Source organism: Oncorhynchus kisutch, linkage group LG15, assembly GCF_002021735.2.
Source record: "Oncorhynchus kisutch isolate 150728-3 linkage group LG15, Okis_V2, whole genome shotgun sequence".
In the NCBI taxonomy this organism is placed as follows: domain Eukaryota; kingdom Metazoa; phylum Chordata; class Actinopteri; order Salmoniformes; family Salmonidae; genus Oncorhynchus; species Oncorhynchus kisutch.
In genome coordinates this window covers 13,772,553-13,786,552 of record NC_034188.2, presented here as the reverse complement: position 1 = coordinate 13,786,552, position 14,000 = coordinate 13,772,553, and the positions used below count along the sequence as shown (strand labels likewise).

Sequence of the window (14,000 nt, the reverse complement as noted above, 5' to 3'; positions counted from 1 at the left end):
AAAGCTGACCACGACTCCATTTTGCTGATCCCTGCCTACAGACAGAAACTAAAACAAGAAGCTCCCACGCTGAGGTCTGTCCAACGCTGGTCCGACCAAGCTGATTCCACACTCCAAGACTGCTTACCATCACATGGACTGGGATATGTTTTAGTATTGCGTCAGATAACAACATTGACGAATACGCTGATTCGGTGTGCGAGTTCATTAGAACGTGCATTGAAGATGTCGTTCCCATAGCAATGATTAAAACATTCCCTAACCAGAAACCGTGGATTGATGGCAGCATTCGCGTGAAACTGAAAGCGCGAACCACTGCTTTTAATCAGGGCAAGGTGACTGGTAACATGACCGAATACAAACAGTGCAGCTATTCCCTCCGCAAGGCTATCAAACAAGCTAAGCGTCAGTATAGAAACAAAGTAGAATCTCAATTCAACGGCTCAGACACAAGAGGTATGTGGCAGGGTCTACAGTCAATCACGGACTACAAGAAGAAAACCAGCCCAGTCACGGACCAGGATGTCTTGCTCCCAGGCAGACTAAATAACTTTTTTGCCCGCTTTGAGGACAATACAGTGCCACTGACACGGCCTGCAACGAAAACATGCGGACTCTCCTTTACTGCAGCCGAGGTGAGTAAAACATTTAAACGTGTTAACCCTCGCAAGGCTGCAGGCCCAGACGGCATCCCCAGCCGCGCCCTCAGAGCATGCGCAGACCAGCTGGCCGGTGTGTTCACGGACATATTCAATCAATCCCTATACCAGTCTTCTGTTCCCACATGCTTCAAGAGGGCCACCATTGTTCCTGTTCCCAAGAAAGCTAAGGTAACTGAGCTAAACGACTACTGCCCCGTAGCACTCACTTCCGTCATCATGAAGTGCTTTGAGAGACTAGTCAAGGACCATATCACCTCCACCCTACCTGACACCCTAGACCCACTCCAATTTGCTTACCGCCCAAATAGGTCCACAGACGATGCAATCTCAACCACACTGCACACTGCCCTAACCCATCTGGACAAGAGGAATACCTATGTGAGAATGCTGTTCATCGACTACAGCTCGGCATTCAACACCATAGTATCCTCCAAGCTCGTCATCAAGCTCGAGACCCTGGGTCTCGACCCCGCCCTGTGCAACTGTGTACTGGACTTCCTGACGGGCCGCCCCCAGGTGGTGAGGGTAGGCAACAACATCTCCACCCCGCTGATCCTCAACACTGGGGCCCCACAAGGGTGCGTTCTGAGCCCTCTCCTGTACTCCCTGTTCACCCACGACTGCGTGGCCACGCACGCCTCCAACTCAATCATCAAGTTTGCGGACGACACAACAGTGGTAGGCTTGATTACCAACAACGACGAGACGGCCTACAGGGAGGAGGTGAGGGCCCTCAGAGTGTGGTGTCAGGAAAATAACCTCACACTCAACGTCAACAAAACTAAGGAGATGATTGTGGACTTCAGGAAACAGCAGAGGGAACACCCCCCTATCCACATCGATGGAACAGTAGTGGAGAGGGTAGTAAGTTTTAAATTCCTCGGCATACACATCACAGACAAACTGAATTGGTCCACTCACACAGACAGCATCGTGAAGAAGGCGCAGCAGCGCCTCTTCAACCTCAGGAGGCTGAAGAAATTCGGCTTGTCACCAAAAGCACTCACAAACTTCTACAGATGCACAATCGAGAGCATCCTGTCGGGCTGTATCACCGCCTGGTACGGCAACTGCTCCGCCCACAACCGTAAGGCTCTCCAGAGGGTAGTGAGGTCTGCACAACGCATCACCGGGGGCAAACTGCCTGCCCTCCAGGACACCTACACCACCCGATGTTACAGGAAGGCCATAAAGATCATCAAGGACAACAACCACCCAAGCCACTGCCTGTTCACCCCGCTATCATCCAGAAGGCGAGGTCAGTACAGGTGCGTCAAAGCTGGGGCCGAGAGACTGAAAAACAGCTTCTATCTCAAGGCCATCAGACTGTTAAACTGCCACCACTAACATTGAGTGGCTGCTGCCAACACACTGACTCAACTCCAGCCACTTTAATAATGGGAATTGATGGGAAATTATGTAAAATATATCACTAGCCACTTTAAACAATGCTACCTAATATAATGTTTACATACTCTACATTATTCATCGCATATGTATACGTATATACTGTACTCTATATCATCTACTGCATCCTTATGTAATACATGTATCACTAGCCACTTTAACTATGCCACTTTGTTTACATACTCATCTCATATGTATATACTGCACTCAATACCATCTACTGTATCTTGCCTATGCTGCTCTGTACCATCACTCATTCATATATCTTTATGTACATATTCTTTATCCCCTTACACTGTGTATAAGACAGTAGTTTTTTTTGGAATTGTTAGTTAGATTACTTGTTGGTTATTACTGCATTGTCGGAACTAGAAGCACAAGCATTTCGCTACACTCGCATTAACATCTGCTAACCATGTGTATGTGACAAATAAAATTAGATTTGATTTGATTTAGTGATTCCATTATTAAAGTGACTAGTGTTCCATTATTAAAGTGACCAGTGTTCCATTATTAAAGTGACCAGTGTTCCATTATTAAAGTGACTAGTGTTCCAATATTAAAGTGACTAGTGTTCCATTATTAATGTGACTAGTGATTCCATTACTAAAGTAACCACTGATTCCATGACCAGTCATTCCATGGCTTACATGTTGTGTTTATAATTTTGTTCGGTGTAGTTTGTTTCTATTAGGTCTCTTCTCGGGAAATATTGCCTACTAATTGATGGCCAGGGTGTCAGTCAAGATGGAAAGTCCTAAAAAGGTCCAGGAGGTCCGACTAAATTACATCATGCTTTATGGCGACATCTCCTGGTCAACATCCATACTGCGCGTATTCTACTCCAGTATACTTCCATACAGTTCAAAGCCCGCCCTGACGAACTCACACACACACTGACCACCAACCTATAGCATGCTCTGAGAGGCATTGGAACTGTTCCATCAAACGATGCCTCCCCATGAAACGATGCCTCCCCATGAAACGATATGCTTTTTCTCTTGTTGGCGTCGTCGTCCCTTACTGGATTTAATATTTTCATGAAATTGTAGGCCTAATCCATAAACAGCCAAAATACATTCCATTGACTAATGTGAAACTCCAAAGCACAGTAACAATCTTGGTAGGAACAAAGAAACATTTCATATTTGTCAATGTACTACATGCATATTTGTACATTTTTATTTTGGATTCAAATGGATTATTTTGATTGATGTAACTTCCAACTTCGAAGTACAAGCAGCAGTAACTCTCATTCTGTGTGCACTTCTCGCGGGACTCATGTGTGAACTAATGTGAGCGGAAGTACAATGAGAGTCTCTTTTCCGCCGGTCATAGAGGAGTAATCGGCAGGGTAAGAATTCCTTGTTGACATTTTCACCAAAGTTATCAACATCCATCCTATGTTATACACTTTTGTTGTTCCCCAAAAGTACTCGTAGAGTCAGGTACCGCTGATATATTTCTATAGTGATCACTATTGGAGCCACATTTTATATTGGTTGCTAAATAAAAACGTATCGTAATCTGCATCCCTCGACCGGTGCTGGCTTGCTATAGCTACCCGTTAAACCCCAGAGAATGGCAGACAGGCTACGAATTGAACTGGGCCTGAACATTCATTTCACGATTTGTTTTCATAGTGTCTCATATTTTAGCGAACCCCATGGCATTGAAATGTGTAGTTTGAATGTCGCTAACACTGAAGTCCACTGCGCTTGACAAGCATCAAACATAGCATTCGCAACCTTGCTAGGTAGCTATCTGTACCCATGCCATGTTGAAAGCATGGATGTGACGCGTACATAGCAGCTCATTGATTTTTGTGTGAACTTGTAGGTGGTGGTCTCTGATTGTCTCCGAACTGTTAAACGTTAGTTATGCAGTTGTTGGGTGGATAGCTTGTCTAGCAAGCTAAATGTTGTAGCTATTGACATGAGTTCCCGATAATGACAAGCTACCGTTACCCAGCTAACGTTAGCTATGTAGCTAACTAGCTTCACCTTAACAACAATATATCACTTGAGGTGCTTGCTAATAAGGCTAGCGAACAAACGTTACCTTTTCGGTCGGGAATCTCTTCAGTTTGTTTCTGGTAACAAACGCATGTTGCCTAGACGACAAATGTAGCAAGTTGTGATTGATCTGTTGGGCCATCCTACCGCTCTAGTCTGAATGTTGTCTACTGTGTTTGCCCTACAGTCATCAACATGAAGCTGAATCCATTTGTGACATCCTCGCGGCGTAAGAACCGCAAGAGGCACTTCAATGCCCCCTCACACATCCGGAGGAAGATTATGTCCTCCCCCCTCTCCAAGGAGCTCCGTCAGAAGTACAATGCGAGGTCCATGCCCATCCGCAAGGACGACGAGGTCCAGGTAAAGACCCCAGAACTACACAGTTTGACCAGACTTGATACTAATTATGAGGTTGCCTTATTAGTTGTTACTAACACGCCCGAGGAACTACATAAAAGTCCAGTCCAGAACTAACACCTGATTTCTGACGAATTCAAATGAACGTTATGATTTTGGTCACGTGGTTATTAATGATATTTTCCATGTTTTTACTGTGCAGGTTGTCCGTGGACACTACAAAGGCCAGCAGATTGGCAAGGTAGTGCAGGTCTACAGGAAGAAGTACGTCATCTACATTGAGCGCGTGCAGAGAGAGAAGGCCAACGGCACCACCGTGCACGTCGGCATCCACCCCAGCAAGGTGAGGCTCTGGCATCTTACCTGTAGTCACACACCTGTACCTTTTTGACACATGTGTATAGATGTATTATACATGACGTCTGTACCATTGTTGATAATAATTGTTTTAGTGTCTCAACTAAATTTGAGTGGTCCACAATGGTTTTTCAAAAATTACAATTTTCTGTTGTTGTGGAGTGACGCAAAAAAAAAAACTAGCTTTAACACCATTAAATAACTTCCATTCTCAGCAGCTACCTGTTGGTGTTGCATACCTGTAGGAATTTCTAAATACATGCAGGTTTATCAGTGTGTCCAAGCTCAGTGGTCACCACACCTGGGCCATGGTCGGTAAAAAAATGGCGATTAAAATTGCGTATTTCTCTTGGACAAGCCATGGTAACACATCAGTTTCTAGGTGCTTTTCTTATTGATTTTCTCCAAAGCACTTTGACATGGTGTGGAATCAAGGAACGTTTACTTGAGAAAGAGTTGAAATGTTTCCGTAGGGTGCCTGGGTAAACTGAGCCAATGTACAGTTATTTGCCATTCACCACTTGTTTCAGCCTTCAGATGTCATGGCAATGGGTGTTTTCCTGTTATGAAGGAAGATTAGTTGACTGTAGTCCGCCTTATTGTAAGTCTCTGGACATCTTAACTGATTTGAACATGTCGTATGGCAGCAGGCACCTCGTGTATGCTTTGTACTGGGGAAGAAACATAGACTACTAGCTAGTACTCGGCTTAGTGCAGTTACCTGACATGTAGGCCGTTGCCTCGGATCAATGTTAAATTGTGAGACTAGCCTAGGTTACTTATTTTAGATTTTTCATTGCATTCCTACTTGGCTCCGGTTGGTCTTGGACATCAGTGATATTACTAGTAGTAATACATTTTGATATAGTTCCCCGCCAGTCTTGTGTAGAATTTGAGAGCTCTTCTCATTTGTCTAATAGAAAGACTCTCCGTGTTATGTCTGGACATGGATTTCTCATTACTGATTGGGATTGCATATAATGTCCATTGTTTTGTAGAAAATCACAATTTAGCTTCTCAAGCCTAGCCTACATCTGGTGTAGCTAGACTTGTATTGTGGCTGAGATGTTTCTCCATGGCGTAGCTAGACTAGTATTGTGGCTGAGATGTTTCTCCATGGCGTAGCTAGACTAGTATTGTGGCTGAGATGTTTCTCGATGGTGTAGCTAGACTAGTATTGTGGCAGAGAAGTGTTTCTTCGTGAAGAGGAATTCAGTTTGGGTTTCAGGAATCTTGTCTTTTCACCACACGTTGTATTGAAGTTGACCTAGAACCAATCCTCCTCCTGCTCTAAATGATTGTGCCAATCACATCTCTTTTCCCTCTTCCCTCTCAGGTTGTGATCACCAGGCTAAAGCTGGACAAGGATCGCAAGAAGATCCTGGAGCGTAAGGCTAAGTCTCGCGCTGATGGAAAGGAGAAGGGCAAATACAAGGAGGAAACCATTGAGAAGATGGCAGAGTGAAAATGTATTGTTTACAATAAACTGTTGTAAAAAATCTATTTCATTGTCTGTCGTAAATGGTTTTATCACAGTAAAGTGCTGCACAGTGGGCAAGCCACACGTATGGGGATGTTTTTGTTTTGCCTAATACTCTGGTTTAGCCTGGTGGAACCAGCCTAATCGCATGGTGGTTCAAGTCCAAAACGAATTCTATTGGTCGCATACACATGGTTAGCAGATGTTATTGCGAGTGTAGTGAAATGCTTGTGCTTCTAGTTCTGACAGTGCAGCACTATCTAACATGTAATCTAACAATTCCACAACAACTACCTAATACACATTCTACATCGACCAAATGTATTACTCCAGGATGGATTACATCTGAATAGGTTTGGTACAAGCATTCTCTCAAGCCTGGCTCTCACTATAGCCTCATACAGGGCATGTGAGAATTGACACTACATAGCCATGGGGGTTGATACTCGGAACAATTCCTCATCAGACTATACTCACTGCTCCCCCCATAGCTTTAAATAGCTCTACAGGTGCTGCTAACATGGATGAAACTTTTGATGGACTTTGTTATTGTTACACTACTGTCAAGGTACCGTTCCTCGTACAGGCAGAGGGGTATTGTTAGAAGTAATTTCGTCTCCATCCAACTCAGGCCTGTCAGTAGTTACACGAGAAAGCATCGCTCATCTAATATTACCTTGAATTTGTCTCAGACCATGAGATCTGTTATGAGCTCTAGGAATTATTCATTTGAATGCTAGAAGCTTGATCCAAAAGCTAGATTTGATTGAAATACTGGTCTCACAATCACATGCTGACATGATTATATCTGAATCCTGGCTGTGTGTCTGCTCCAGACTCAGATGTTCTGTTAGCTGGGTATAATGTCTACAGAGTGGGTAGGGGTGGAGGCATTGCCATATATGTTAAATGCAACCTAGATGTCACTGTCCATTTCAACTTCTGTTCCCAAACAGTATGAATGCTAAGTTCTATATGTGGTCCTTGGTCATAATGCACTATTAACGCTAGCGGGAGTTTATCTCTGGTATCTGCTCTATGCAAATTGAGTTAATGTCTAATTATGCAAACTCTGAATGATTGATTAGCAGAGATCTCAATCTGGACTGGCTGATGCCAGCATCGTTTAAATTAAAATACATTTGTAACGAACTAAATCTTACTCAACTAATAACTATACCTACCTGTCCTAATCCAAAAGACCCCCCAAAAATCTACATTAATAGACCTTATCTTTACAAATACACCTCACAAATATATAGCTAGTGGGTTATTTGCTAATGACATCAGTGACCACTGCCCTATTGCATGTATCAGAGATACTAGGCTAAAAAACCCTGACCCCCGTATAATTCTAAAGAGAAACTATAAACACTTCTCAGAGCAAGCCTTTATCCATGACCTTTATTACTCAGAGCTTTTATCCGTAAACTGCATAATGGACCCAGTTTCAGCGTTCTCTTTCTTTTCAGCAATTTTTACCTTTATGGCTGATCAACACGCCTGTTAAAGCGATTTAGGGTTAAAAAAAAATGGAACTAATCCTTCGTTCTCCTGTGATTTGAAAATCCCTTTTCTGCAAAAGAATCAAGCATGGGCCTTGGCAAGGAAAACTGGTGAAACAGCTGATTGGCTGCTTTTTAGGCAATTAAGAAATAAATGGACGGAGGGGATAAAAATTCAAAATCTAGGTATTTTCTTGATGCTATGACAGAGTCTGCTGGTGAAATTCTGGAAAACTGTTAACTCACTTAAACGAGGAAACTCCTTGATTTCCCTGCCGTAGCAAATTACATCGGAATCTGGGATCATCAGTGACCGAACTGAAATTTGTGATGTTTTATGGTTTTCTTTTTGAATGAAAAAATGGCCAACATGATCCTGACCGGTCTATTGTTTCAGTCCCTCGGCCTATTATTATTATTTTTTAAATCAGTTTTTTAATTTTCAAAAAGTCACAGAAGATGAGGTCTTATCTGCACTATCTGCAATAGATTCTAAGAAACCATTAGGCGTTGACTATCTGGATCCATATTTACTCAAGTTTGCGGCACCTGTTATTTCTAGTACAGTGACGCATATCTTTAATCAAACATTTGTCGTAGGAAAGATTCCTAAATCTTGGAAAACAGCTTTTGTTTTACCACTCCTCAAGGGAGGTGATGGTAGTGAATGTTTTAACTGTTAACAATAATCTTTCTACTAATCAATCTGGCTTCAGACCTAAACACAGTAATATTACGGCCACTGTACGTGTTGTAAATGATATTACTAATGCCCTAGTAAATAGAAAGCACTGTACCGCCTTGTTCATAGATTTGTCTCAAGTTTTTGACACTGTAGACCATGCGATACTTTTGGGTAAGCTGTCGTCAATAGGACTGGGGTTGGATGCCTGTCGTTGGTTTCATGACTATCTAAAGGATGGAAATCAGGCTGTTAGAGTTGAGGATATCCAGTCGGAGCCATTGGAGTTGGTTGAAGGGGTCCCACAAGGTTCTATACTTGGTCCATTACTGTTCACTCTCTACATAAACAATATCGGTGATGAGATAAGAAAGTGTCAAATTAATTTATATGCTGATGACACTGTCATGTACTCTATCGCTTCAACGGCTGACCAAGCATTATCACTATCGGAGACAGATTTGACAATATTACAAGGGTCTTTATACAGCTAAAGCTTGTTTTAAATGCAAAGAAAACACATTTTATGATTTTTAATAGGTTCCAACAGATGGTTGAAAATACACTTGCACTTACGAGCTTAGAAGGTTCTAGATTATTAAAAAAAAAATTCTCTACTGTGTTATTGACTTGTTAATTGTTTACTCCATGTGTAACTCTGTGTTGTCTGTTCACACTGCTATGCTTTATCTTGGCCAGGTCGCAGTTGCAAATGAGAACTTGTTCTCAACTAGCCTACCTGGTTAAATAAAGGTGAAATAAATAAAAAATAAAAATGTAATCAGTTCTCTGCATATAAATACTTAGGGATATGATTGGATGATAAACAGCCTTTTAAAATGCATATTGACTAACTTTATAAATGGCTAAAAATCGAGCTAGGTTTCCTCTATAGAAACAGGACAGGTTTGTCCTCTACAAATAGAAGACAAATTGTGCAAGCTACTTTTATGTCTGTTATAGATTATGTGGATATTATCTACATGCATGTTACGGCATCCACACTTAAATCGCTGGATGCTACTTATCATTGCACACTTAGGTTTATTACGGGTGCTAGCTACAGAACTCACCACTGTGTTTTATATCAAAATGTGGGTTGGAGTTTGATGTCTGTGAGACGAGAACAACAAGCTCTCGTGTTTGTCTATAAAGCACTTCTGAATAAACTACCTTCTTATTTATCATCACTCATCAATATTATAATTATAATTCCTAACACCAGGTCTCAAGCATGGATTACACTTGAGGCCCATGTGATTTCCACAGAGTAGGAAACCTGGCTGCCTTTTCCTGTTACGCTCCTTGCCTATGGAATAGCCTGCAGACTAAACTTCAACTTGAGACTCTTGTCCCCCAGTCGCCCATTTTAAATATTTATTGGAGGATTTTTATTTTTGTATTGCTTGTAACTGTTTTGGGTAATGCAAGTTATTGTGCTGTTAGGGGAATAACCTGTTAGTGGAATAACCTGTTAGTGGAATAACCTGTTAGTGGAATAACCTGTTAGGGGAATAACCTGTTAGGGGAATAACCTGTTAGTAGAATAACCTGTTAGGGGAATAACCTGTTAGGGGAATAACCTGTTAGTAGAATAACCTGTTAGGGGAATAACCTGTTAGGGGAATAACCTGTTAGTAGAATAACCTGTTAGTAGAATAACCTGTTAGGGGAATAACCTGTTAGTAGAATAACCTGTTAGGGGAATAACCTGTTAGGGGAATAACCTGTTAGGGGAATAACCTGTTAGTAGAATAACCTGTTAGTGGAATAACCTGTTAGGGGAATAACCTGTTAGGGGAATAACCTGTTAGGGGAATAACCTGTTAGGGGAATAACCTGTTAGTAGAATAACCTGTTAGGGGAATAACCTGTTAGGGGAATATAACCTGTTAGGGGAATAACCTGTTAGTAGAATAACCTGTTAGGGGAATAACCTGTTAGTAGAATAACCTGTTAGGGGAATAACCTGTTAGGGGAATATAACCTGTTAGGGGAATAACCTGTTAGTAGAATAACCTGTTAGGGGAATAACCTGTTAGGGGAATATAACCTGTTAGGGGAATAACCTGTTAGTAGAATAACCTGTTAGGGGAATAACCTGTTAGTAGAATAACCTGTTAGGGGAATAACCTGTTAGGGGAATAACCTGTTAGGGGAATAACCTGTTAGGGGAATAACCTGTTAGGGGAATATAACCTGTTAGGGGAATAACCTGTTAGGGGAATAACCTGTTAGGGGAATATAACCTGTTAGGGGAATAACCTGTTAGGGGAATATAACCTGTTAGGGGAATAACCTGTTAGGGGAATATAACCTGTTAGGGGAATAACCTGTTAGGGGAATATAACCTGTTAGGGGAATAACCTGTTAGGGGAATAACCTGTTAGGGGAATAACCTGTTAGGGGAATAACCTGTTAGGGGAATATAACCTGTTAGGGGAATAACCTGTTAGGGGAATAACCTGTTAGGGGAATATAACCTGTTAGGGGAATAACCTGTTAGGGGAATATAACCTGTTAGTAGAATAACCTGTTAGTGGAATAACCTGTTAGGGGAATATAACCTGTTAGGGGAATATAACCTGTTAGGGGAATAACCTGTTAGTAGAATAACCTGTTAGGGGAATAACCTGTTAGTAGAATAACCTGTTAGGGGAATAACATGTTAGGGGAATATAACCTGTTAGGGGAATAACCTGTTAGGGGAATAACCTGTTAGTAGAATAACCTGTTAGTAGAATAACCTGTTAGGGGAATAACCTGTTAGGGGAATATAACCTGTTAGGGGAATAACCTGTTAGGGGAATAACCTGTTAGGGGAATATAACCTGTTAGTAGAATAACCTGTTAGGGGAATAACCTGTTAGGGGAATATAACCTGTTAGGGGAATAACCTGTTAGGGGAATAACCTGTTAGGGGAATAACCTGTTAGGGGAATAACCTGTTAGGGGAATAACCTGTTAGGGGAATAACCTGTTAGGGGAATATAACCTGTTAGGGGAATAACCTGTTAGGGGAATAACCTGTTAGGGGAATATAACCTGTTAGGGGAATAACCTGTTAGTGGAATAACCTGTTAGGGGAATAACCTGTTAGGGGAATAACCTGTTAGGGGAATATAACCTGTTAGTGGAATATAACCTGTTAGGGGAATATAACCTGTTAGGGGAATAACCTGTTAGGGGAATAACCTGTTAGGGGAATAACCTGTTAGTAGAATATAACCTGTTAGGGGAATATAACCTGTTAGGGGAATAACCTGTTAGTGGAATATAACCTGTTAGGGGAATATAACCTGTTAGGGGAATAACCTGTTAGGGGAATAACCTGTTAGGGGAATAACCTGTTAGGGGAATATAACCTGTTAGGGGAATAACCTGTTAGGGGAATAACCTGTTAGGGGAATATAACCTGTTAGGGGAATAACCTGTTAGGGGAATAACCTGTTAGGGGAATAACCTGTTAGGGGAATAACCTGTTAGGGGAATAACCTGTTAGGGGAATATAACCTGTTAGGGGAATAACCTGTTAGGGGAATAACCTGTTAGGGGAATAACCTGTTAGGGGAATAACCTGTTAGGGGAATATAACCTGTTAGGGGAATAACCTGTTAGGGGAATAACCTGTTAGGGGAATAACCTGTTAGGGGAATATAACCTGTTAGGGGAATAACCTGTTAGGGGAATATAACCTGTTAGGGGAATAACCTGTTAGGGGAATATAACCTGTTAGGGGAATATAACCTGTTAGGGGAATAACCTGTTAGGGGAATAACCTGTTAGGGGAATATAACCTGTTAGGGGAATAACCTGTGTGTAAATGTAACAATCTGCTGCTGTATCTTTTGTTGTTGTGTTATCTGTGATTGTTTTCTTTGTCTTGTGTAGTTTCTTAATCATTGTAAGCAGGGCCCAGCTGTAAAAGAGACCTTGGTCTCAGTCTGTGTTCCTTGTTGAAATAAAGGTATGAAATAAAGAAATAAAGGTATATATATATATGGAACGAACTACAACAACGGACTGGAACGAACTACAAAAATCTCTGAAACTGGAAACACTTATCTCCCTCCCTAGCTTTAAGCACCAACTGTCAGAGCAGCTCACAGATTACTGCACCTGTACATAGCCCACCTATAATTTAGCCCAAACAACTACCTCTTTCCCAACTGTATTTAATTTTAATTAATTTATTTATTTTGCTCCTTTGCACCCCATTATTATTATTTTTTATTTCTACTTTGCACATTCTTCCATTGCAAAACTACCATTCCAGTATTTTACTTGCTATATTGTATTTACTTTGCCATCATGGCCTTTTTTGCCTTTACCTCCCTTCTCACCTCATTTGCTCACATTGTATATAGACTTGTTTATACTGCATTATTGACTGTATGTTTGTTTTTACTCCATGTGTAACTCTGTGTCGTTTTATCTGTCGAACTGCTTTGCTTTATCTTGGCCAGGTCGCAATTGTAAATGAGAACTTGTTCTCAACTTGCCTACCTGGTTAAATAAAGGTAAAATAAAAAATAAATAAAATATATATAAACAATACATCTAAGTAAAGGAATGGAATAAGAATATATACATATGGATGAGCAATGACATCGGCGTAGGCAAGATGCAATACAGTATATAAAATACAGTATATACATATGAGATGAGTGATGCAAGATATGTAAACATTAAAGTGGCATTATTAAAGTGACTAGTGATCCATTTATTAAAGTGGCCAATGATTTCAAGTCTGTATCTAGGCAGCAGCCTCTGTGTTAGTGATGGCTGTTTAACAGTCTGATGGCCTTGAGATAGAAACTGTTTGTCAGCCTCTCTGTACCAGCTTTGATGCACCTATACTGACCTCACCTTCTGGATGGTAGCGGGGTGAACAGGCAGTGGCTTGGGTGGTTGTTGTCCTTGATGATCTTTTTTGGCCTTCCTGTGACATCGGGTGCTGTATGTGTCCTGGAGGGCTTTTTGTTATTACATAAATACTTCAAAATTCACAAAAAGTGCCATTAGTTGATGAAGATTATTTCATAGAAAAAAGGTATAAGATATTTTGGCCATTTATCCAAAACCTCCATTGATTTTCCCATTGGATCAAGTTTCTAAGGATCAGTTTATGAACAACTTTTGGCACCACTACCCCACAAAACAATGAGCCAGATATATCACTGGATTATGAAGCATCCGTTTGGCGTTTCCACTCACTACCAAATATGGTAGTGAGAGGAAGCACACTGGCGGGGAGTGGGAGAAGCTGGAACGAGATGGATTTTGGGATACATTTAGCAAATTTTCTCATCGATTAAACATTTGATCTCAATGCAGTTTGCTGTTCCCAAAAATAAAATCTGTTATGAACAGAGTGGACTAAGTTTTGTAGACTTTCGCCTTTGCTAAAGTTGTAAAAAATCGCGTTGTTTAGGAGTGCAAAATCGAGTTATTGCACACGCGCATTTCACAGAGTAGACGTTCCCTAACGGAACTATACAGATGTATGCTAGAACGGGCCAATATGATCTC

The 14,000-nt window shown here is 41.3% G+C and overlaps 1 protein-coding gene across 1 annotated transcript; it reads left to right on the top strand.

Moving 5' to 3' along the window:
* The first annotated feature begins 3,295 nt into the window (after window positions 1–3,295).
* On the top strand, window positions 3,296–6,304 carry LOC109879202 (60S ribosomal protein L26). Its single transcript, XM_020471389.2, has 4 exons — window positions 3,296–3,423; window positions 4,272–4,447; window positions 4,647–4,787; window positions 6,138–6,304. The coding sequence occupies exons 2-4, from the start codon at window positions 4,280–4,282 to the stop codon at window positions 6,264–6,266; spliced, it is 438 nt and encodes a 145-aa protein (XP_020326978.1). The 5' UTR covers window positions 3,296–3,423; window positions 4,272–4,279; the 3' UTR covers window positions 6,267–6,304.
* Window positions 6,305–14,000: the final 7,696 nt, after the last annotated feature.

Bases quoted from the DNA above. Each gene is read 5' to 3' on its own strand.
- LOC109879202 (XM_020471389.2), top strand. From the start codon at position 4,280: ATGAAGCTGAATCCATTTGTGACATCCTCGCGGCGTAAGAACCGCAAG. The intron at 4,448-4,646 runs GTAAAGACCCCA...TTTACTGTGCAG, and splicing joins GCAAGGACGACGAGGTCCAG to GTTGTCCGTGGACACTACAA. The intron at 4,788-6,137 runs GTGAGGCTCTGG...CTTCCCTCTCAG, and splicing joins TCGGCATCCACCCCAGCAAG to GTTGTGATCACCAGGCTAAA.